General features: G+C 41.8%; 1 protein-coding gene and 1 long non-coding RNA gene across 2 annotated transcripts; one reads left to right on the top strand and one right to left on the bottom strand.

Moving 5' to 3' along the window:
• Window positions 1–604: 604 nt before the first annotated feature.
• spint2 (serine peptidase inhibitor, Kunitz type, 2) lies at window positions 605–21,611 on the bottom strand. The gene is made up of 7 exons (XM_035771956.2): window positions 21,017–21,611; window positions 19,231–19,401; window positions 10,285–10,350; window positions 8,371–8,451; window positions 4,139–4,309; window positions 2,984–3,025; window positions 605–1,680 (listed from the first exon to the last, which is right to left on the bottom strand). The coding sequence occupies exons 1-7, from the start codon at window positions 21,435–21,437 to the stop codon at window positions 1,484–1,486; spliced, it is 1,149 nt and encodes a 382-aa protein (XP_035627849.1). The 5' UTR covers window positions 21,438–21,611; the 3' UTR covers window positions 605–1,483.
• On the top strand, window positions 4,316–8,877 carry LOC118385115 (uncharacterized). Its single transcript, XR_004825953.2, has 3 exons — window positions 4,316–5,620; window positions 8,020–8,091; window positions 8,212–8,877. It is a non-coding gene; the product is annotated as an uncharacterized LOC118385115 (long non-coding RNA).
• Window positions 21,612–21,682: the final 71 nt, after the last annotated feature.

Below are 21,682 nucleotides of genomic sequence, written 5' to 3'. Positions count from 1 at the left end.
ATGTTTTATTATAAAAACGACCCACCACATCAAGATAAGAAACTCTTACTTTATCTTGATTCTTTTTGCATGGCGATGAAATGTGCAAAGTAATACATTGACAGTGAAACCGACTGCATGAAAACCTACATTACGGTGATCATGTTGAATAGGATGTGTCGATGCAGATTAAAACTTCACTTACTTAACTTCCATAACTAGTGTTGAAGAAAACATTTGAGTCCTACGCTATGCATAAACTTGTACTAATAAGATCAGTTTAAGGAGTGCCCTCAGTCTCTTCACCAGGAAGATACTTAGTATGCATCATGGTCACTTCTGCCCTCTAGAGGTAAGAAAAACAAACCTTCCAGCCTTGTCCTCTCCAATCTGTAGCAATACAAATGCAGATGGGAGTGAGTTGACAAACTGGACATTAAGAAAAAGATTAACATACTTCACTGCTTTTTACCTAGGACGCTTTCAGTTTCAATCCCCTGTTTTACCATCCTAAAACGTATCCATTTACTTCTTATTTATAAATACATTATTCTCCTTTAAATTATGCGACGCACTTTGCACTGTACAAAATGTGCTATAGAAAATAGAGATATTCAGCAATCAGTAAAGTACCAGTCCTTTATTAAACAGTTCGTAGTTAATACAGAGGACGCAGTGTTGACATCATCCGGCTCACTGCTGCCGAGTTACAGGTAGAACAGGAAATCCCACAATAAGCTACTGAACATTTACATTCTATATGGAGGAGATAAGTGTTTGGTATTAGTGTAAGTCATGAAAATAACAGTTGTCATGTTTAAAGATTTAAATTATGTGCACCTCTTAAATTGTAATTAAAATGTTAACGAAATATGTTATTTGTTCATTAAATAGACTTAAAAAAAAAAGCAATCTTACCACTGAATATAGGGTGTACAAAATAACATCACAGTAAACATAGTGTAGCAGCGCCGTTCATTAACTCAAGTTTACAAAATGTTTACTTTTTTTTTTAAAACTCACAGGCGAGGTTTCCCCCAGACCCATTGATGTGCCTAACCCTGCACTAAAAAGCATTTTAAAAATGGAGATTCTCAATTGAGTTGGTTTTACTCCATGATTAGGCTTCATCTGTGTCCGGGAGACGGCACGTCAAAGTTTCAGCCTTTTAAATTAAATAAACAAGAAGTAAAATGACAGCAGCAGAAATTCACTATGATCTGAAAATGTCAAGCATAGGTCTAAAATCACTCACTAAACCCCAAACCTAAAACACCTCTTAGGTGTGCCTGTATTACCAATGCATGTATCACTGTATCCATGTCATTAGTACCGTGGCTATTTGGACAAAAAGACACAATTAAACAACTTCCCATCATATCTGAATACATCCCTTGACAACCAACAGATGCAGGCATTCCGGGTCAGTGATATTTGTGGAATGGAAAGTGACAGTGGAGTAAGGCGACTGTGGCGCCATGGAGCCACAAACGAGCAGGCTCCCTCATGGTGCCGTGCCCACTTTTGGGAGCGCTTCCTCGGGCAGCTGCTCCTCAAACAGCTGCTCGTAGGGCAGCAGGTCCTCCTTGTCACCGAGGCGGCGGTGGCCACGTTGCAGCTTGGAGCGCCAGATGGTGATAAGGATCAGACCCATCAGGATCAGAGCTGAACTCACAGCCAGCGTGGCCACCAGGAAGACCCCTGGAGGGGAAGGATGGATGCATTTACTTTAAGTACACTCCCCTATGCATTTATTTGGACAGGAAAGTTTAAGCTTAAATTTGGCTCTATACTCCTTGAGAGCAAAATGTTTCATATGGAGGCAATAGTACATTACTTGTATTTGAGGGTATTTTCATAAATATGTTGTACTGTTTAGAAATAACTATCATCTCATCCCCCCCATTTGAAGGTGCTATAAGTGGGGGGAAAAATACATAGTACTTTCATTTCTAAACAGTAAACCATTCTGACTGTACTGTCACTGAAACATTGCATCTCAAATCCAAAATGCTGGAGTACAGAGCCAAATTAAAAAGTTGGAGCTTCAAACTGCTCTTTCCAGGACAAACTGACCAGGTGAATCCAGGTAAAAGCCATGATACCTTGACATTAAATCCACTTCAAACAATCCGTGTAGATTAAAGGAGAGGCGACAGGTTAAATATGGATCTTTAAGCCTTGAGACATGGATTGTGTATGTGTGCGCGCCATTCAGAGACTGAATGTGCAAGAAAATATTCAAGTGCCTTTGAACAGGGTATGGTTGTAGGTGCCAGGCGCACCAGTTTGTGCAAGAATTGCAACCTTGCTGGGTTTCACACGCAACAGTTTCTCGTGAGTGTATCAAGAATGGTTCGCCACCCAAAGGACATCCAGCCAACTTAACACAACTGTGGGAACCATTGGAGTAAACATGGACCAGCATCCCTGAGGAACGCTTTGACAACTTGTAGAGTCCATGCCCTGGCAAATTGAGGCTGTTCTGAGGGCAAAGGGGGGGAGCAACTCAATTAGGAAAGTGTTTGTTTTCCAAATGTTTTGTACACTCAGTGCATCTTTCAGTTGTTCGTGATGACTTTGGTGTCACGTTACCTATACGTCTCATTTATCAATGAGATCAATGCAGTGGCTTGTGCACTCAGATTTTAATGTTAGGAGTTTGATCCCCGGACGAGTCACACCAAAGACCAAAAACGGCACCTGATCCGTCTCTGCTTGGCACTCGGGATTAAGGAGATAGATTGGCAGTAATGCCCTTTGATAAACGAACCTTCTGTCCAGGGGGTGTACTTGTACCTCAAGCTGCCTCTGGCTTCTGCTCCTTGTGCAAGCCATTCTGGCTCGCACAAGCCAAGTTCATATGCCACCCCAAAAAGAACTTTAGATCAAAACTTCTCCTGAAGCTGTATTCAGAACTGTTAAGTTTTGCCATATCACACCCACTGGAAAACAACCCTTTAAACCTCACTGCTAGCCTAGAATCTAAGGAAGGTTAGCTTACCTGGTGTCACATGGTTATGGCCATTGTGTTGCACTTGCTCACCTGTGAAAATGATGGAATCAGAAAAGAGAAAATCACTAGCCACCACAAAAAAAAAATCTAATGAACAATTCAACACGTTAGAAACACCTTTGGCAACAACGATTACAACTGTGAGTCTTCTTGGGTAAGTCGAAGAGCTTTGCACACCTGGATTGCACAATACTTGGCAATGATTCTTTTCCAAATCCTTCAAGCTCTGTCAAGGTGTTTGGGATGATGACTAGACAGCAATTCAAGTAGTGTCAGATTTTTTTTAAAGCAGAATTAAAAAATAAAAATGTCGCCACTCAGGAACATTCACTGTTTTCTTGGTAAACACCTTTGGATTTGATCTTGTGTTGTAGATTATTGCCCTGCTGAAATGTGAAATACTCTCCCAGTGTCTGGTGTAAAGCAGATGTTCTCTGTCATGCCTCAAAATAAGGCGTCAGTTACTGTGTTGGATTTGTCCCAAACATAAGGCTTTACATTTAGGCCAAAAAGTGTATTCCTTTGCAAAGTTGTTTTGCAGTATTAATGTAGTGCCTTATCTTGGAATATTTATTCATTCTTTTCATGCCGTCATTTAGGTCATTGTGGTGGAACAATGTTATTGACCCACCTCAGTTCTCACTTCACAGCAATTGAACTCTGTAGCGGTTTTAATATCATTAATGCCCTCATGGTGACATTTCCTTCCTGTCCGGCAGCTCAGTTAAGTATGATTGTCTGGGTGATTTAATACATAATCCACACCCTAATAAACTTCATCCTGCTTAAAAGAGATATTCAAAGTCTGATTTGTTATCGTTGCCCAGCTACCAATAACTGCTCTTCTTTATGAAGATGAATCTGTGCTTGAAATATTTGACTGAGGGACAGAGGAAGGGGTAGTCATAAAAAAAAAAAAAAATTAAATGTAAAGTCTCAACCCCCATTATTTCACACAGAGTCCAGTCCGTGATTTGCTAAACCCTTAATTTAGGCTTGCCCTTTTAATACATATATTATTGCAACTACTTTGTTTACATTTGCAGAATTTTGTCACTGACCTATGGAGCATTGTGTTGATCAATGCCAAAACCAAATCAATTTTAATCCCACTAACGCAACAAAATGGAAAACAATTCTTACCATGCTCTCCAGTGCACCGGGCCATGCATTCGTCCAGTGTGCCGTAGCGGTTGCCGTTTCCCTGGCAGCCACCGTAGATGAAAGACTGGCAGGAGCTAGTGCTGGGGTCAAAGTAGAACAGGTTGAAGGCAGCGCGGCAAGGGCCCGAGTCCGAGGGCACCATGCAAGCATCTGTGGAAGACAGGAAGACAAATCAGAACTGATCTCAGAAGTGGGGCGCTGGCGTGCATGAAGTAGAAGCGTTCATATCTCGGACACAAATTTTGAAATCTTAATTTACCGTTTCACAAGTTCAACCCTCAAAAAAAATACACATTGTTTAGTATATTCCCGAGGCACAACTAGCAGTGAAATATGGCAGCGAAAACCCAACAGACCAGCTAACGCAAAGTTGACAAAGGCCCAGCAAGCAGAAGCTAGTGCCATTGAGTACTGACTACAACTCTCCAGATACCCAGCAACAAGATCCTGACACTATTCTTTAAATTTGATTTACAGATCGCCTGGGGCACAATACTCAAACATATTTTACAAGCAAAGCATGCGTTTAGTGAGTCCGCCAGATCAGATGCAGTAGGTATGACCAGGGATTCTTTAAAATCCATGAATCAGACCATTTCCTCTCCTGCTAAGCATTCAAAAATGTAACGAGTACTTTGGGTGTCAAGTACAATATTTTCTTCAGGAATGTAGTGGAGTAAATATAAAATGACAGATTCCCCCAAAAAACTACTTAAGTAGTACTTTAAACTATTTTTTTTTTTTACAACACTGCTCATCAGGTGCCAAGCCACACACACCATAATTACAAGGGTAAATCACTTTCAGGAAGAGGAGCTCATTATACAACAGGGAGCAATGGAATACAAAAAGGTCAAAAGTTTCTCATCTTCCCCAACTACACCATGGAGGTGATTGAGCAACGGCACGCATTCTGCTACTTGACTCCCTGCTGTGATGCAGACCATGAGAGGCAGAGGTGAAATTACAAGCCTGCATTTAAATCACAACGCCATGACAGGAGCCTTCACCAAGCTCGAAGATGTTGCAAGCTACGTGTCAAAACTACAGCAAATCCCCTGGCCACAAATGTCTGGAATGTTGACTGAGCAAACAGTGGATTTTATGTTTATTCATAAAAGACAAGACAAGTATACAAATAAAAATGGCCAACAACCGCAGAGAGGGCTGTTAAGTCCGACTGTTGCTAGCGTAGTATTGGTCTGTTCTAGCCATCATGCACAGCAGTCCTCGTTTTATGTGAGATGGGGAGAACAATGCTTCATTTGGAGAAGTAGTGGGGAGGGTGGGTTTCTCTGGCGTCCGTTACTGTGTTTTGTCGTTTTCTGCTGCCAGACTGCGGCATCAGATCCAACTGGATTTCTCAAGTTTATCAATCACCCTTATCTTCCAAGGCAAGAGGTGTTGCTATTCTCTTTTGTAAAAACAGCTATTTTTAACTCTTGTCCACAGACCCAGACGGTAGGTACAACATTAACTCTTTCCCAGTCATCATATTGAATTTCTAAATGGCACAAACATTGACGACCCACATTTCTGTTTTTTTTTTATTTATTTACTCCCAGATCTTAGTCCCACTAATCGGAGGCGATTTTAATTGTTACCTTGATCCATATCGCAACAGACCGTCTACACAGACTACGAAATGTCACCCATGTCCAGATACTAAATCTAAACAAATCCAGGATTCTAGTGGACATCTGAAGAGACTGACTGCAACATCCCACAGACAGAGTAGAATGAGAAGTCTATCTTTTCTAGAATCGACTCCAACTTGATACCCAAAGTGCTCAATTCAAAATGCCATAGATTCTTAAGTGACCACAGTCCAATTACATTGTCCCTCTCTTTACCAAAACAGAACGACAGTTGGCGTTTTAACCACTCCTTGCTCACAGACCAAGCATTCATTGACTGCATGACAGTTAAGTTGAATGAGTTCCTCAGACTAATGACACGGGAGTGGCATCTGATTCTACACTATGGGAAACGTTAAACGGTTATGAGGTCATTATTTCATACGAGTGACAGACACAGGGAATCGCATGAGAAAAATAACTCCCAGCTTTGGAGACAACTAGAACTTCAGGTAGACTACAACAATATTTTGATATTACAATATGAACACAGTTCTATTATTGGTTCTCAGGTCAGTGAAGCTGAAACAAAAACAATATGAACTAGAGGACAAACCGGAAAGGTAGCTCGCTAGACGACTAAAGGATGCACAGGCAAATCGAGCAGTCCGTAAAATCAGGTCTAAGGCGGGTGAAGCCCTCGCTCCCCTCTTACTCAGGATGTTTACTGATTCAACATAAAATTACATTTTGCCGTAGTCATTGTAAGAAGTCAATATTTGCCTTGTTATAAAGGCAGAGGTAACAGATCCCGCACATTTTAGACCGATAGCATTGCTTAATTTAGACGTTTAAAAAAATAATCAACAAAGTACTTGTAATAGGTTACACAAACATGCAACCATTATTCATCCAGATCAGACAGGGTTTTATCCCCGGTAGGTTATTGTTCTAATGTGCGCAGGCTGCTTAACATTCTATACGCAAATCATGGGGAAAGCGCCAAGACGGCTATTATATCGCTAGATGCTCAAAAAGCGTTCGACCAAATAGAATGGTCACACATGCTCGAAGCGCTCACTAGGTTTAGATTTGGCGACTCCTTTATCGCCTGGGTCCAAATGCTCTGCCTGCCCAACAGCGACAAATCCAGGCCCTTTGAACTACATAGATCTGTCCAGCAGGGTTTCCCCACTTAGCGGTCTGCTGTCGCCCTTGAACCCCTAGCTATACAAATAAGGAATCATCCTAATATCCAAGGTCTTAAAGTAGGAAACAAAAGACGGCATTTCGTTATATGCAGACGATGACACAGCCTCTGTCCCTAACACACGAGACTTAATTCATTTGGCTAACTGTCTGGCTATTCATTAAAATGGGAGAAAAGGTGATCTCAGATAATATTACAGCAAGTGGTCTAGAGGATACCATTTAAAGTGGTGCATGACAACTTCACTTACCGTAGACTAAAAATACATAGAATCCCAAAGCTCATCTTCAAGCTTTTACAATGAGCTGGTTGGACAGCTACAACAAAAGAGCTGGATACTTGCCTCATCCTATGATGGGGCGCATTAATGCCATAAAAAGGGTTTCTCTTCTAACGTGCCTTTATATTCGCCAGAATCTTCCAATTCCTCTTACCTATTAATTTATGCCTTCGGACTCAACAAAATCTTGTAATTTGTCTGGGGTTACAAAACCCATCATATTTGTAAAGCCAACTTGCAAATGCACAAGGAAAGAGGCAGTTTAGGCCTACTCATCTTTAAGCATTACTACTGGGCTGCAAATCATTATTTTGTTCCATCTCGGTTAGGGATACACAATACAGTGGGGCAAAAAAGTATTTAGTCAGCCACCAATTGTGCAAGTTCTCCCACTTAAAAAGATGAGGCCTGTAATTTTAATCATAGGTACACTTCAACTATGACAGACAAAATGAGAAAAAAAAATCCAGAAAATCACATTGTAGGATTTTTTATGAATTCATTTGCAAATTATGGTGGAAAATAAGTATTTGGTCAATAACAAACGTTTCTCAATACTTTGTTATATACCCTTTGTTGGCAATAACAGAGGTCAAACATTTTCTGTAAGTCCTCACAAGGTTATCACACACTGTTGCTGGTATTTTGGCCCATTCCTCCATGCAGATCTCCTCTGGAGCAGTGATGTTCTGGGGCTGTTGCTGGGCAACACAGACATTCACCCCCAGCTGCATAGATGACTAGCAGAAATGCTTAACACCATTAACTTGGAAAATATGTGTTTTTACCCCAGGACTAAATCCAGCAGATTCCTCAAGACGTGGTGTCAGTCTGACTGAATACTGACTAGGAACGCTTAGTTGTTGTAAGTCATTGTCGCTCCATTCTTGTCCCATGTCTTGCTTAAGCAATACTTCATTGGTTTGTTATTTGTGTGTGCTAAAAGTGCAAATACTTAAAAATAAAACTGATCTCAAACCTGCAGGCCTCAACTTGTGAAAAAAGGCTATCACATCTGGAAGGACGTTTGAGACCGATCCCAGAACAGCTAACTACACCGTGCAGGGAGAATGGTTTACATAGAACCTCAACCTTAAGGAGGCAGCCAAAAGCCATACTGCAGAAAAAAAGAAAATCCAGTTACCTTTATATTCAATGCTCTTGTGATCTGTAGGTTTGTCAGCATCAGATCCTTTCCTTCCTTTAGAGCTAGCGATGACAGCCACTGGAAAGATAAGTACATGTAAGAGAGGGGTTGCTGTGTGGGGAGGCCTGTTGGGGTTTGTTGGAGGTGAGACGTGTCAGTTAACAATGGGAGGAGGTGAGCGAGTGGGAATCAGTAGGTGGGACTGTGTGTAATATATATATATATAAAATGGAAATTGAATTTAAACCGAAGGCAATATTCACCCAAGTTTTAAATTACGAAATACAATTTAGGAATTCAAATGATTAAATGTGTGCATTAGAAAATAAAACATGGGATTAAAATATAATCTGTTGGCAATGAAATTGGTCCAGACACTGTTAAACTAGGTGTCAAGTTTGTTTAATAAAATGTGCAATAAGCATTTAACACAATAAGGTAGGCCACTTGATTTCAACATCTGAACAAAGTGGACAGGCTAGCATGCTGTTTAAACGGTTGAAGACAGACAGAAGGGTGTGTTCATAACAATTCAACTGTAGCCTTGGTAGCTAGCAAATATTTAAATCTGAAGATGAGCTGGCTACTCACTATCACATGGGCTTTCGCTTGAGTTTATGAGACTGGTGTTAATTTTATATAACGCCTGCTCTAAGCAGTGAGTATGCATTATGCATGTTCTGTTTTTTTTTTTATTATTATTTTTTTTTTAGTCCTTCAAGTGCCTTGCAAACTCCAAGCAGGCTGTCCGGTGCCTTTTACTGAGGAGTGGCTTCAGTCTGGCCATGCTACCATAATGTCCTGATAGGTGGAGTGCTGCAGAGATGGGAGAACCATACAGAAGGACAACCATCTACACAGAGAAGCCCCCTCCCTCCCTCCCTCCCTCCACAGACAATTCCTTGGACCTCATGGCTTGGTTTTTGCTCCGACATGCACTGCCAACTCTGGGACCTTAGACAGCCGTGTGCGCCTTTCCAAATCATGTCCAGTCAATTGAATTTAGCACAGGTGGACTCCAATCAAGTTGTACAAACATCTCCAAGATGATCAATGGAAACAGGATGCACCGGAGCACAATTTCAAGTCTCATAGCAAAGGGTCTGAATACTTACAGTGCCTTGCGAAAGTATTCGGCCCCCTTGAACTTTGCGACCTTTTGCCACATTTCAGGCTTCAAACAAAGATATAAAACTATTTTTTGTGAAGAATCAACAACAAGTGGGACAATCATGAAGTGGAACGACATTTATTGGATATTTCAAACTTTTTTAACAAATCAAAAACTGAAAAATTTGAAATATCCAATAAATGTTGTTCCACTTCATGATTGTGTCCCACTTGTTGTTGATTCTTCACAAAAAAAATAGTTTTATATCTTTATGTTTGAAGCTTGAAATGTGGCAAAAGGTCGCAAAGTCTGAATACTTTCGCAAGGCACTGTATGTAATTAAAGGTATATGTTTGTTTTAACCTTTTGTTCACTTTGTCATTATGGGGTAGAGGGTAGCTTGACGAGGAAAAGTTATGCATTTTAGAATAAGGCTGTAATGTAACAAAATGTGGAAAAAGTCAAGTGTTCGGAATACTTTCCCGAAGGCACTGTATGAGGATTCCTAACATGACCCATGACTTGAAGTGTGTTAGACAAACACAGATAAGCAGAGCTGTACATATTACAGAAGGACTGAGGAATGTGGAACTGTTAGCTGATTTATCTAGAACCCCCTCCGGTCTCACGAGTAGCCCACATTGTACACAGTCAAGTTGTGTTTAAAATGTTGAGGATCGTGACATTTTGCCTTTTAAAAGCAAACACCATCCAGGAGATGCTGTATGATATTACCAGTTTTAGTACAGCTAAAGAAAGCATTTAAAATAGGTGGTGATGGTAAATAGTACTTGTGTTACCTCGATCGTTGGCAGTCATAGCCAGTCTTCTCTGCATGGGCGAGTCCTTGGACATCAGCACAGTACCTGTTGAGAAAGTGATGGTCCATGAAAGACATTAACTGAAAAGCACATTGACCCACGGTCTAGCCTTACTGTAAAAACTGTGTATCGATTGATAAGTGACTAATACATGGGAAAAGAAAGGTTTCCTTTCGACAGCTGTGGCTTCTTCCTGTTAATATTAGAAACAAACAGCTGTTCATTAAACATATTACAACCCAGGGGAAAAAATGCAATAGTGGAATAGAGTGCAATTTGTATTCTTTATAAATATATCCTGAATTACAGCCATTTCCCGTCTAAACAAGCAGCCAGCAAGAATGCAGACTTACTGATTCTACATGGAAGAATGTGGACTCTCTTGTTGGGCACTTCGTGTAAAAGGACCCATGAGAACCAACATGTGAAGTTTATAGGAGTATGTCAAATCAAAGCCAAGTGTGTGTGTGTGTATATATATGAAGTCTACATACACTTAGGTTGAAGTCCTTCTGTAGCACAGTTGGTAGAGCATGGCGCTTGTAACGCCAGGGTAGTGGGTTCATTTCCCAGGACCACCCATACGTAGAATGTATGCACACATGACTGTAAGTCGCTTTGGATAAAAGCGTCTGCTAAATGGCATATATTATTATTATTATTATATTATTAACTCCTATGGGACTGGGGGGGCAGTATTGAGTAGCTTGGATAAAAAGGTGCCCAGAGTAAACTGCCTGCTACTCAGGCCCAAAAACTAGAATAGGAATATAATTAGTCAATTTTGATTAGAAACTTCAGTGTTTTCTAAACTGTTTGAATGATGTCTGAGTACAACAGAACTCACATGGCAAGCAAAAACCAGAGAAAAAAAAAATCTAACGAGGAAGTGGGAAATCTGAGGTTTGTAGTTTTTCAAGTCTTTTCAGGAACTGCTGACACACTCCAGCCACATGAGGTCTAGCATTGTCTTTCATTAGGAGGAACCCAGGGCCAACCGCACCAGCATATGGTCTCACAAGGGGTCTTAGGTTCTCATCTCGGTACCTAATGGCAGTCAGGCTACCTCTGGCGAGCACATGGAGGGCTGTGCGGCCCCCCAAGGAAATGCCACCCCACACCATGACTGACCCACCGCCAAACCGGTCATGCTGGAGGGTGGTGCAGGCAGCAGAACGTTCTCCACAGAGTCTCCAGACTGTCACGTGCTCAGTGTGAACATGCTTTCATCTGTGAAGAGCACAGGGTGCCAGTGGCGAATTTGCCAATCTTGGTGTTCTCTGGCAAATGAAAAACGTCCTGCACGGTGTTGGGCTGTAAGCACAACCCCCACCTGTGGACGTTGGGCCCTCATACCACCCTCATGGAGTCTGTTTCTGACCGTTTGAGCAGACACATGCAAATTTGTGGCCTGCTGGAGGTCATTTTGCAGGGCTCTGGCAGTGCTCCTCCTTGCACAAAGGCGGAGGTAGTGGTCCTGCTGCTGGGTTGTTGCCCTCCTCCACGTCTCCTGATGTACTGGCCCGTCTCCTGGTAGCGCCTACATGCTCTGGACACTACGCTGACAGACACAGCAAACCTTCTTGCCACAGCTTGCATTGGTGTGCCATCCTGGATGAGCTGCACTACCTGAGCCACTTGTGGGTTGTAGACTCAGTCTCATGCTACCACTAGAGTGAAAGCACCGCCAGCATTCAAAAGTCACTAAAACATCAGCCAGGAAGCATAGGAACTGAGAAGTTGTCTGTGGTCCCCACCTGCAGAACCACTCCTTTATTGGGGGTGTCTTGCTAATTGCCTATAATTTCCACCTTTTGTCTATTCCATTTTGCACAACAGCATGTGAAATTTATTGTCAGTGTTTCTTCCTAAGTGGACAGTGTGATTTCACAGAAGTCTGATTGACTTGGAGTTACATTGTGTCGTTTAAGTGTTCCTTTTATTTTTTTTGAGCAGTGTATGATGGACTTTATCAAACAAAAACAAACATTTGTGGAACTGGGATTCCTGGGAGTGCATTATGATGAAGATCAAATGTAATATTTCTAGCAATCTCTGACTTCTCATACCTCTACTTGGTGGCTGGATGTTTGTGACTAGGTGATGACCTAACAATCGCAAGGTGTGCTTTCGCCATAAAGCGTTTTGAAATCTGACGTGGTGGTTGCATTAAGGAGAAGTTGATCTATTTCCATGCATAACACTTGTATCTTTAATCAATGTTTATTATGAGTATTTCTGTAATTTGATGTGGCTCTCTGCACTTTCACCGGATGTTTGTTTGAGACAATGCATTTCTGATCATAACACACCAATTTCAAATGAAGTTTTTGGACATAAAGACTAACTTTATCGAACACACTACATTCATTGTGTAACATGAAGTCCTGTGAGTGCCTCCTGATGAAGATCAAAGGTTAGTGATTCATTTAAAATCGCTATTTCTGATTTTTGTGAGCCATCACCTTGGCTGGAAAATGGCTGTATGGTTCTCTGTGACTAGGTGCTGACCTAACAATCATTTGGTGTGCTTATGCCGTAAAGCCTATTTGAAATCGGACACTGTGGCTGGATATACAAGAAGTTTCTTTCAAATTATGTAAAATACTTATGTTTGAGGAATGTTAATTATGGGATTTGTTGTTTTGAATTTGGCGCCCTGCAATTTCACTGGCTGTTGGCGAGGTGGGACGCTACCATCCCACATATCCCAGAGAAGTTAAAACGTGTTTTTCAACCTCATCAAATATATTGTTAACAAACTATAATTTTGGCAAGACGGTTAGGACATCTACTTTGTGCATGACACAAGTCATTTTTCCAACAATTGTTTACAGACAAATTATTTCACTATCACAACTCCAGTGGGCTAGAAGTTTAAATATATTAAGTAGACTGTGCCTTTAAACATCTTGGAAAATTCCAGAACATGTTGTCATGGCTTTAGAAGCTTCTGATGGGATAATTGACATAATTGGAGTCCATTGGAGGTGTACCTGTGGATTTATTTCAAGGCCTACCTTCAAACTCAGTGCTTCTTTGCTTGACATCATGGGAAAATCAAAAGAAATCAGACAAGACCTCAGAAAAAAAACAAATTGTAGACCTCCACAAGTCAGGTTCATCCTTGGGAGCAATTTCCAAACGCCTGAAGGTACCACGGTCATCTGTACAAACAATAGTGCGCAAGTATAAACACCATGGGACCACGCAATCGTCATATCGCTCAGGAAGGAGACGCGTTCTGTCTCATAGAGATTAACGTACTTGTGCGAAAAGTGCCAATCAATCCCAGAACAGCAGCAAAGGACCTTGTGAAGATGCTGGTAGAATCAGGTATAAAAGTATCTATATCCACAGTAAAAGGAGTCCTATATCGACATAACCTGAAAGGCAGCTCAGCAAGGAAGTCACTGCTCCAAAACTGCCATAAAAAAGCCAAACTACGGTTTGCAACTGCACATGGGGACAAAGATTGTACTTTTTGGAATAATGTCCTCTGGTCTGATGAAACAAAAACAGACCCGTTTGGCAATAAGGACCATTGTTCTGTTTGGAGGAAAAAAGGGGGAGGCTTGCAAGCCGAAGAACACCATCCAAACCGTGAAGCACGGGAAGGCAGCATCATGTTGTGGGGGTGCTTTGCTGCAGTTCACAAAATAGATGGCATCATGAGGCAAGAAAATTGTGTGGATATATCAAAAGTAACATCACAAGACAGTCAGGAAGTTAAAGCTTGGTCGCAAATGGGTCTTCCAAATGGACAATGACCCCAAGCATACTTCCAAAGTTGTGGCAAAGTGGCTTAAGGACAACAAAGTCGAGATATTGGAGTGGCCATCACAAAGCCCTGACCTCAATCCTATAGAACATTTGTGGGCAGAACGGAAAAGCATGTGCGAGCAAGGAGGCCTACAAACCTGACTCCGTTACACCAGCTCTGTCAGGAGGAATGGGCCAAAACACCCAACTTATTGTGGGAAGCTTGTGGGAGGCTACCTGAAACATTTGACCCAAGTTAAACTTCTGACCCACTGGGAATGTGACGAAAGAAATCAAAACTGAAATAAATCACTATTATGCTAACATTTCACATTCTTAAAATAAACTGGTGATCCTAACTGACCTAAAACCAGGAATTTTTACTAGGATTAAATGTATTTGGCGTATGTAAACTTCAACTGTGTGTGTGATTAAAAAAAAATATAAATATATATATATATATTTTTTTTTTCTCATCAGGTTTGCACTTAGTGGGACTACAATTTGTTCAACAGGACAATTACCCAAAACACACCCCAAGGCTGTGTAAGGGCTATTTGACCAAGGAGAGATGGTGTTCTGCATCAGATGACCTGTCCGCCACAATTCCTACCTCAACCCAATTGAGATGGTTTGGGATGAGTTGGACCGAAGAGTGAAGGATAAACAGCCAACAAGTGCACAGCATGTGTGTGAACTCCTTCAATACTGTTGAAAAAGCATACCGGGTGAAGCTGGTTGAGAGAATGCCTTGATGACAGCTTTGCACACTCTTGGCAAAGGGTGGCTACTTTGAAGAATCAAAAATACATTTTGGTTTTACACTATTTTGCTTACTACATGCGTTATTTATAGTAGTCTTCACTATTATTCTACAATGTAGAATAAGTCAAAAGAAAAGAAAAACCCTAGAATGAGTAGGCGTTCAAAAATCTGACTGGTACTGTATACGTTTGCTCCAATTGCAAGAGCCTGACCATGAACAGTTTATTATGGAATGGATGCTAGACTGTGGTGCACGGCTCAGGCCAAACCTCATGGTACGGAGGTCACTTAACCGTTTTGGCATTGGGTAAGCTGAAACAATCATAACACTATCTATGCACACGACACACCCATAACAAACACCCTACACCTCAAAGGGATGATGTGAAAATAACTAGCTTAGCAGGAGAGACTCACATTAAAATGGTCATGGTTCTGTTTTTATAGTTCCAACAGCCTTTAAATGACCCGTTTGAGTTCAATTTACTTTGTTAGGTATAATTATATTTTCTGTAGCATAGTAGGAAACAGACAGTAGTTGGACTAGTAGCCTGCTGGACTGTGCCAGACTTAAGGATGCTGCCAGGATCCTAGTGTAGGGAGTGTGTGCCTGAACACAAGCCACAGATTCATTTTTGCCCGTCTCCCCATGGGGAGCACTGTGGTCGAGGTTACTGTGGTTAGAGTGGGCCACTTTGTTAAACAGTAGCTTGCCATGTCAAGAGGCTTAAAGCTCTGTGTATGACCTCTGACGAGGTGTGTGACCTAAAAGGAGATATTTTGACTATTTAAAAAAATAAAAAAGACAAAGAATTCGATTTCAGTTTAAAATGAATACCAAACATACCATTGATTTTCTACATTTTACAAACCATGCTATGCTATGCACAAGGACCACTTAATCTCCACAGAAAATTTTACAAAAGCACACTTAGAGGAAGAACTGTGCAGGCAGTTTGTAATAGGATAAAACTGCGGGTGATTTTACCGCAATTCTGTTACCAAACATTGCATCTGCACAATTTCACTTTCTCTTGTAAATGTATTCATTTTGCATAGAGTTGTATGGTTTGCTACACTTTGAAATCAAATGTTTTTTTGTTTGGCATATATTTTAAGTGAGAACTCAAGAGTCTCAGCGTAATTACTCTACAGCAGGGATGGGCAACTGGCGGCACACCTACGGATCAAGTAATCAAAATATTTAATATTCGGGGAACTCAGTCGGGGCCTCAACCCATCTGCCCAGTACAGTTAAAAACTGGGATTTATATGTGAACAACAAATCCTACAGTGGATACGACAGGAACTGCTGTCAGGACAAGACCCTGGTGAGGACAACGAGCCCGCAGATAATGTTCCCTGAGACGGTTTCTGACAGTTTGTACAGAAATCCTTTGTTTGTGCAAACCTACAGTTTCATCAGCTGCCCGAGTAGCTGGTCTCAAACGATCTCTCAGGTGAAGCAGCCAGATGTGGAGGCCAGTTGGACATACTGCCAAATTCTCTAAAAAGACCTGAGGTGGTTATGGTGGAGAAAAATCAACATTCAATTCTCTGGCAATAGGACTGGTGGACATTCCTGCAGTCAACATGCCAATTGCAAGCTCCCGTAACTTGGCATTGTGTTGTGTGACAACTGCACATTTTAAAAGTGGATTTTTTTATTTTTTATTGTCCACAGCACCAGGTGCACCTGTGTAATGATCAGCTTCTTGTCATGTCACATGTCAGGTGGATGGATTATCTTGGCATGGTATAAATGCTCACTAACAGAGATGTAAAATAAATTAAAATAGTGCACAAAATGAGAGAAACACTTGTGCATATGGAACAGTTCTGGGATATTATGTCAGCTCATGTAACCAACACTTTACATTTTCTGTTCAGTGTAGAATACACAAGGCGCCATGTCGAAGTTAGTTTGTGCATCAGTGTTTCTGTAGTTGTGTCAGTCACTCATTTAGCCCATGATGAGTTTGGGTTTTTGTGGCCCCCACCCACATCAGTTGCCCATCCCTACAGCACAGAAACAATAGAACCGGTACGGATTGCTATGAAAAACCTAAATAACAATGGGGTGTGGACCAAGACGCACACAAGAGAGTTAGTTAAACCTGCTGAAAAGGCGTTGACACAAATCGTTCTGTGTTTTGTCAGTTTTAGTCGAGACAAAACGCTGACTGCCCAATCCAGTTTAGGAGTTATGACTTCGGGAGATGAATAAAACGCACATTAAATAATGATCAACACACAAGCCGGGGCTGGGGGAAAATGTGAGACGTTGAGAAAAATAAATAAATAGGTAGTCCTACTTAGAGAAAACAAAGACTTTTAACCCAGGGCATTTCCACAGTAACAGAATTACGCTGAAGACTCCGATTGAGATTTGAAAGTGAACAAACCATTCATATAAAAACCATACAACTATGCACCATGACTAATTTGAGCAATTTACACAGTGTATATAAACTCAGCAAAAAAAAAAAAAAAAAAAAAAAGTCCTCACTGCCAACTGTGTCTATTTTCAGCAAACTTCACATGTGTAAATATTTGTATGAACATAAGATTCTACAACTGAGACTAACTGAACAAGTTCCACAGACATGTGACTAACAGTACTGGCATAACATGTTCCTGAACAAAGGGGGGAGGGGTCAAAATCAAAAGTAACAGTCACTATCTAGTTTGACCATAAGCTGCATTAAGTACTGCAGTGCATCTCCTCCTCATGGACTGCACCAAATGTGCCAGTTCATGCTGTGAGATGTTAACCCACTCTTCCACCACGGCACCTGCAAGTTCCAGGATATTTATGATGTGTGGGGGGCTCAAGCCCTCACCCTCCGAGCCAACAGGTCCACAGACATGCTCAATGGGATCCGGGCTCGTCGCTGGCCATGGCAGAACACTGACATTCCTGTCTTGCAGGAAATCACGCACAGAACGAGCAGTATGGCTGGTGGCATTGTCATGCTGGAGGGTCATGTCAGGATGAGCCTGCAGGAAGGGTACCACATGAGGGAGGAGGTCTTCCCTGTAACGCACAACATTGAGATTGCCTGCAATGACAACAAGCGCAGTCCGATGATGCTGTGACACACCGCCCCAGACGGACCCTCCAAATCGATCCCGCTCCTGAGTACAGGCCTCGGTGTAACGCTCATTCCTTCGACAATAAACACAAATAATAAACACGAATCCGACCATCACCCCTGGTGAGACAAAACCGCGAATCGTTAGTGAAGAGCACTTTGACAGTTTTGTCTAGTCCAGCGACAGTGAGTTTGTGCCCATGGGTGACGTTGTTGCCGGTGATGTCTGCTGAGGACCTGTCTTACAACAGGCCTACAAGCCCTCAGTCCAGCCTCTCTCAGCCTATTGCGGACAGTCTGAGCACTGATGGAGGAATTGTGCGTTCCTGGTGTAACTCAGGTAGTTGTTGCCATCCTGTACCTGTCCAGCAGGTGTGATGTTTGGATGTACCGATCCTGTGCAGAGGTTTTTACATGTGGTCTGCCACTGAGGATGATCAGCTGTCAGGCCTGTCTCCCTGTGGCGCTGTCTCACAGTACGGACATTGCAATGTATTACCCTGGTCACATCTGCAGTCCTCATGCCTCCTTGCAGCATGCCTAAGGCACGTTCACGCAGATGAGCAGGGACCCTGGGCATCTTTCTTTTGGTGTTTTTCAGAGTCAGTAGTAAGGCCTCTTTAGTGTTCTAAGCTTTCATAACTGTGATCTTAATTGCCTACCGTCTATAAGCTGTTAGTGTTTTAACGACCGTTCCACAGGTGCATGTTCATTAATTGTTTATGGTTCCTTGAACAAGCATGGGAAACTGTGTTTAACCCTTTACAATGAAGATCTGAAGCAATTTAAATTTGTATGATTTTTTTTAAATGCAGGGTCCTGAAAAAGGGACGTTTGTTTTTTTGCCGAGAGAGATTATATATCTATATTCACTGGAAGAACTGCAGATGCAAAGAATTACAATAAAATCTCCCTTGTTTTTTTTCTGTTAACAGACTTAGTATCTGCACAGTTCATCCTGTCAATATGCTTTTGTAAAATGTATACGTTTTAAAGTAAAAAAAAAACAGTATTTGCGTAATTCTATCACCATGGAATTGCCCCCCCAGCAGTCCCTGCTGAAGGTTGTTAGTAACGTGAGACTTCCCTCCCGCTGTTACTTAGTTTACACAAGGTCACGTCCTTCTGTTACAGCTGGCTCTGTCCCACCCCCTCAGGCTGCCTGTGTTGACTTAAGGACACAGCCGAATTCCACTGACAACACTTCGGCAGTGACGCCATGGCTGGGCCAACAGAGAAACCACAGATCCACAAGTATTCACCCCAAAAATGGAAAATCAACTAGGTAGAACCATATGTTTACCTGTCACCCCACTACAAGCTCCCTCACATTCCTCCTGACTGTGAAAGTTGTTGCCATTGCCATTGCAGCCGCCATAGATGAACAGCTTGCAGGTCTGGTTGGTGACGTCATAGTAGTATTTGGGGAAGGCAGCGCGGCAGGAACCCACTACCATGGGCATGCGGCACTTATCTGTGGGAAGAGGAAAGGGCAGACTAGAGGTTAACACTGAAGCGGGTCACGATAAGCTCAATTCACAAGGAAACCTATCCGTTGTCGGGTAAATTACATGCTTAAAAAAAAAGGGGGGCCATTTTTATACTCCGTAGCAATCGGGAACTACATCAGTCAAGATGAAAATATGATTAACACCAATACAAAATAGTATAAGTGCAAATAAATGTATGATGAGGGCCTAGTTGTCAAAGAAACGCACCTTTCTAGGAGGAGAGTTAGAAGTCAGACTGTAGCTCTCTCCGACCTTTATTTCCCAATGATTTACATACTGAGTGAAACCATGAGAGCTGGAATGGGTAAACAAAACATGACAAAAGAGCAGAGACCGGAGTTTCTCCACCACACCTATTACACCAATCAATCTTATCTTGCGCATGCAAACTGGGCTGACTTGTTGGCCCAGTCTATTGTCGTATTCAAAACAACTGGGAAATGTGAAGTCGGACATCTCTGATTCCCGACTTCAGTGCGTTCAAGACAACTTCTCGAACTCCGACTTTCCAACCTGAAGATCACTGATGTCACAATACTTGAGCAAAAGTACTCCGTTTCAAATATACTTAAGTATCAAAAGTAAATGGAATTGCCAAAATATACTTAAGTATCAAGTATAAATCACTTCTATTAGGCAATCCAAACAGCACAATTTTCTCACCAACACTCATACATCGTTTACAAATGAAGCATTTGTGTTTAGTCCGCCAGATCAGAGGCCATAGGGATGACCTCTTGATAAAAGTGTGTGAATTGGACCATTTTCCTGTCCTGTTAAGCATTCAAAATGTAACGCATACTTTTGGGTGTCAGGGAAAATGTATGGACTAAGAAGTACATAATTTTCTATAGGAATGTAGTGATGTAAAAGTAGTCAAATATAAATGCTAAAGTAAAGATACTCCAAAACATTACTTGCGTAGTACTTTCAAGTAGTTTTACTTGAGTACTTTACACCACTGGAATAACTTGGGTGATGTTGACAAACAAGAAACATCCTGTGTACTCCAGAATTTACCCCTGGCACAGGTAAACCACTTTCCTCATTTTTCCACTTCCTAAACCGCACCTGACTTGGTTATGAATGTCTGACAATGTGCAAAGCAGTGGATGGCATATGTGAGATGCAAAGACAGCACCATTGATCGCTCTAGAGAACGTGAATCAAATCCAGAATAATAAGCACTGGTCGCCACTGAGATAATGTGTATTGGAAGAAGCAAATAAAAGAGACAATACTGTATAAAACTTGAGTGATGGTCCATATGACATTTTCTCACTTTGGCCTTTCAGTCAGTTTAAAGTCCAGATCAAATCGAATGTCTAGAGTGCTTAACTTGCACGATAACTCCTTAACTCAATAAAAATACAATGCAAAACAAGGACATAGCTGGGGAATGGTAATCTGTCACATGACCCCAATTTGTAAAGCATATTGACCCCCCGAAAAAAAAAAAAAATAGTCCATATTAATTGACAAAGTGCTGATATGGCCTAGCCTACTTAGCTAAAGCAGTCCCTATTAGTGCCAATGACGCCCCTGAATTGTAATTGTCCTAAAGACCAATATGCCTACCTGTCGAGTTGACTTCCCTGGGCACACCAGCTTCACTAATATCGTCCACTTCGATTTTTGTAGTCTTTGGATGCGTCTTTTTGCGGTAGACCTTGAACTGTGTATCGGACTGTAAGACGCAGACGTCCTTTCCATCTTTCATGCAGTTGACGAGAAAACACTCCGATGGTCCATCCGCTGAAGCTCCAACCAAAGCGATCTGGCAGTCCTGGTAGCCGCAGCAAGCTTCCTGACACCCCATGCTGTCTGATATCTCCGGCAGGTGAGCCCAAGAGCTGGCTCCAGCGTCAAGAGATTTTGGGTCAAGACCTTGGTCGGCGTCTACATCCCAAGCGCATCCTTGTTTCTCTTCGCCCAACTGACCGCGGACCAGTACCGCGAGCAGTGCGAACAATACACCACTACTCCACACCTGTTTCATTGTTGTTGTTTTTCTTCCGCGAAAGCCTTCGTCAAAGTAAATAACAGTCTTCCAAATAATATTTTCTCGATCGAAGTAGCAATTCGTATTAGATTATTAGATGCTGCTGGCGAAACTACTTCCCTGTTGAAACGACCTCCTTTTGTTGTCTTGAATATACGGTACGTAGTTAGAGACAGGTGCTCTTTACCCCGCCCACGGAATAAGGCGAGGCCATGTTCAATTGACAAACGTTTTCGAACAGA

Source organism: Oncorhynchus keta, chromosome 1, assembly GCF_023373465.1.
Source record: "Oncorhynchus keta strain PuntledgeMale-10-30-2019 chromosome 1, Oket_V2, whole genome shotgun sequence".
Classification (NCBI taxonomy): domain Eukaryota; kingdom Metazoa; phylum Chordata; class Actinopteri; order Salmoniformes; family Salmonidae; genus Oncorhynchus; species Oncorhynchus keta.
This window is presented reverse-complemented; position numbering and strand designations above follow the sequence as displayed.

Coding starts and splice junctions, on each gene's coding strand:
- spint2 (XM_035771956.2), bottom strand. CDS start 21,437: ATGAAACAGGTGTGGAGTAGTGGTGTATTGTTCGCACTGCTCGCGGTA. Junction 10,351..19,230: donor AGCTTGTAGTGGGGTGACAG/GTAAACATATGG, acceptor CTTTCTCAACAG/GTACTGTGCTGATGTCCAAG. Junction 8,452..10,284: donor TATGACTGCCAACGATCGAG/GTAACACAAGTA, acceptor TTATCTTTCCAG/TGGCTGTCATCGCTAGCTCT.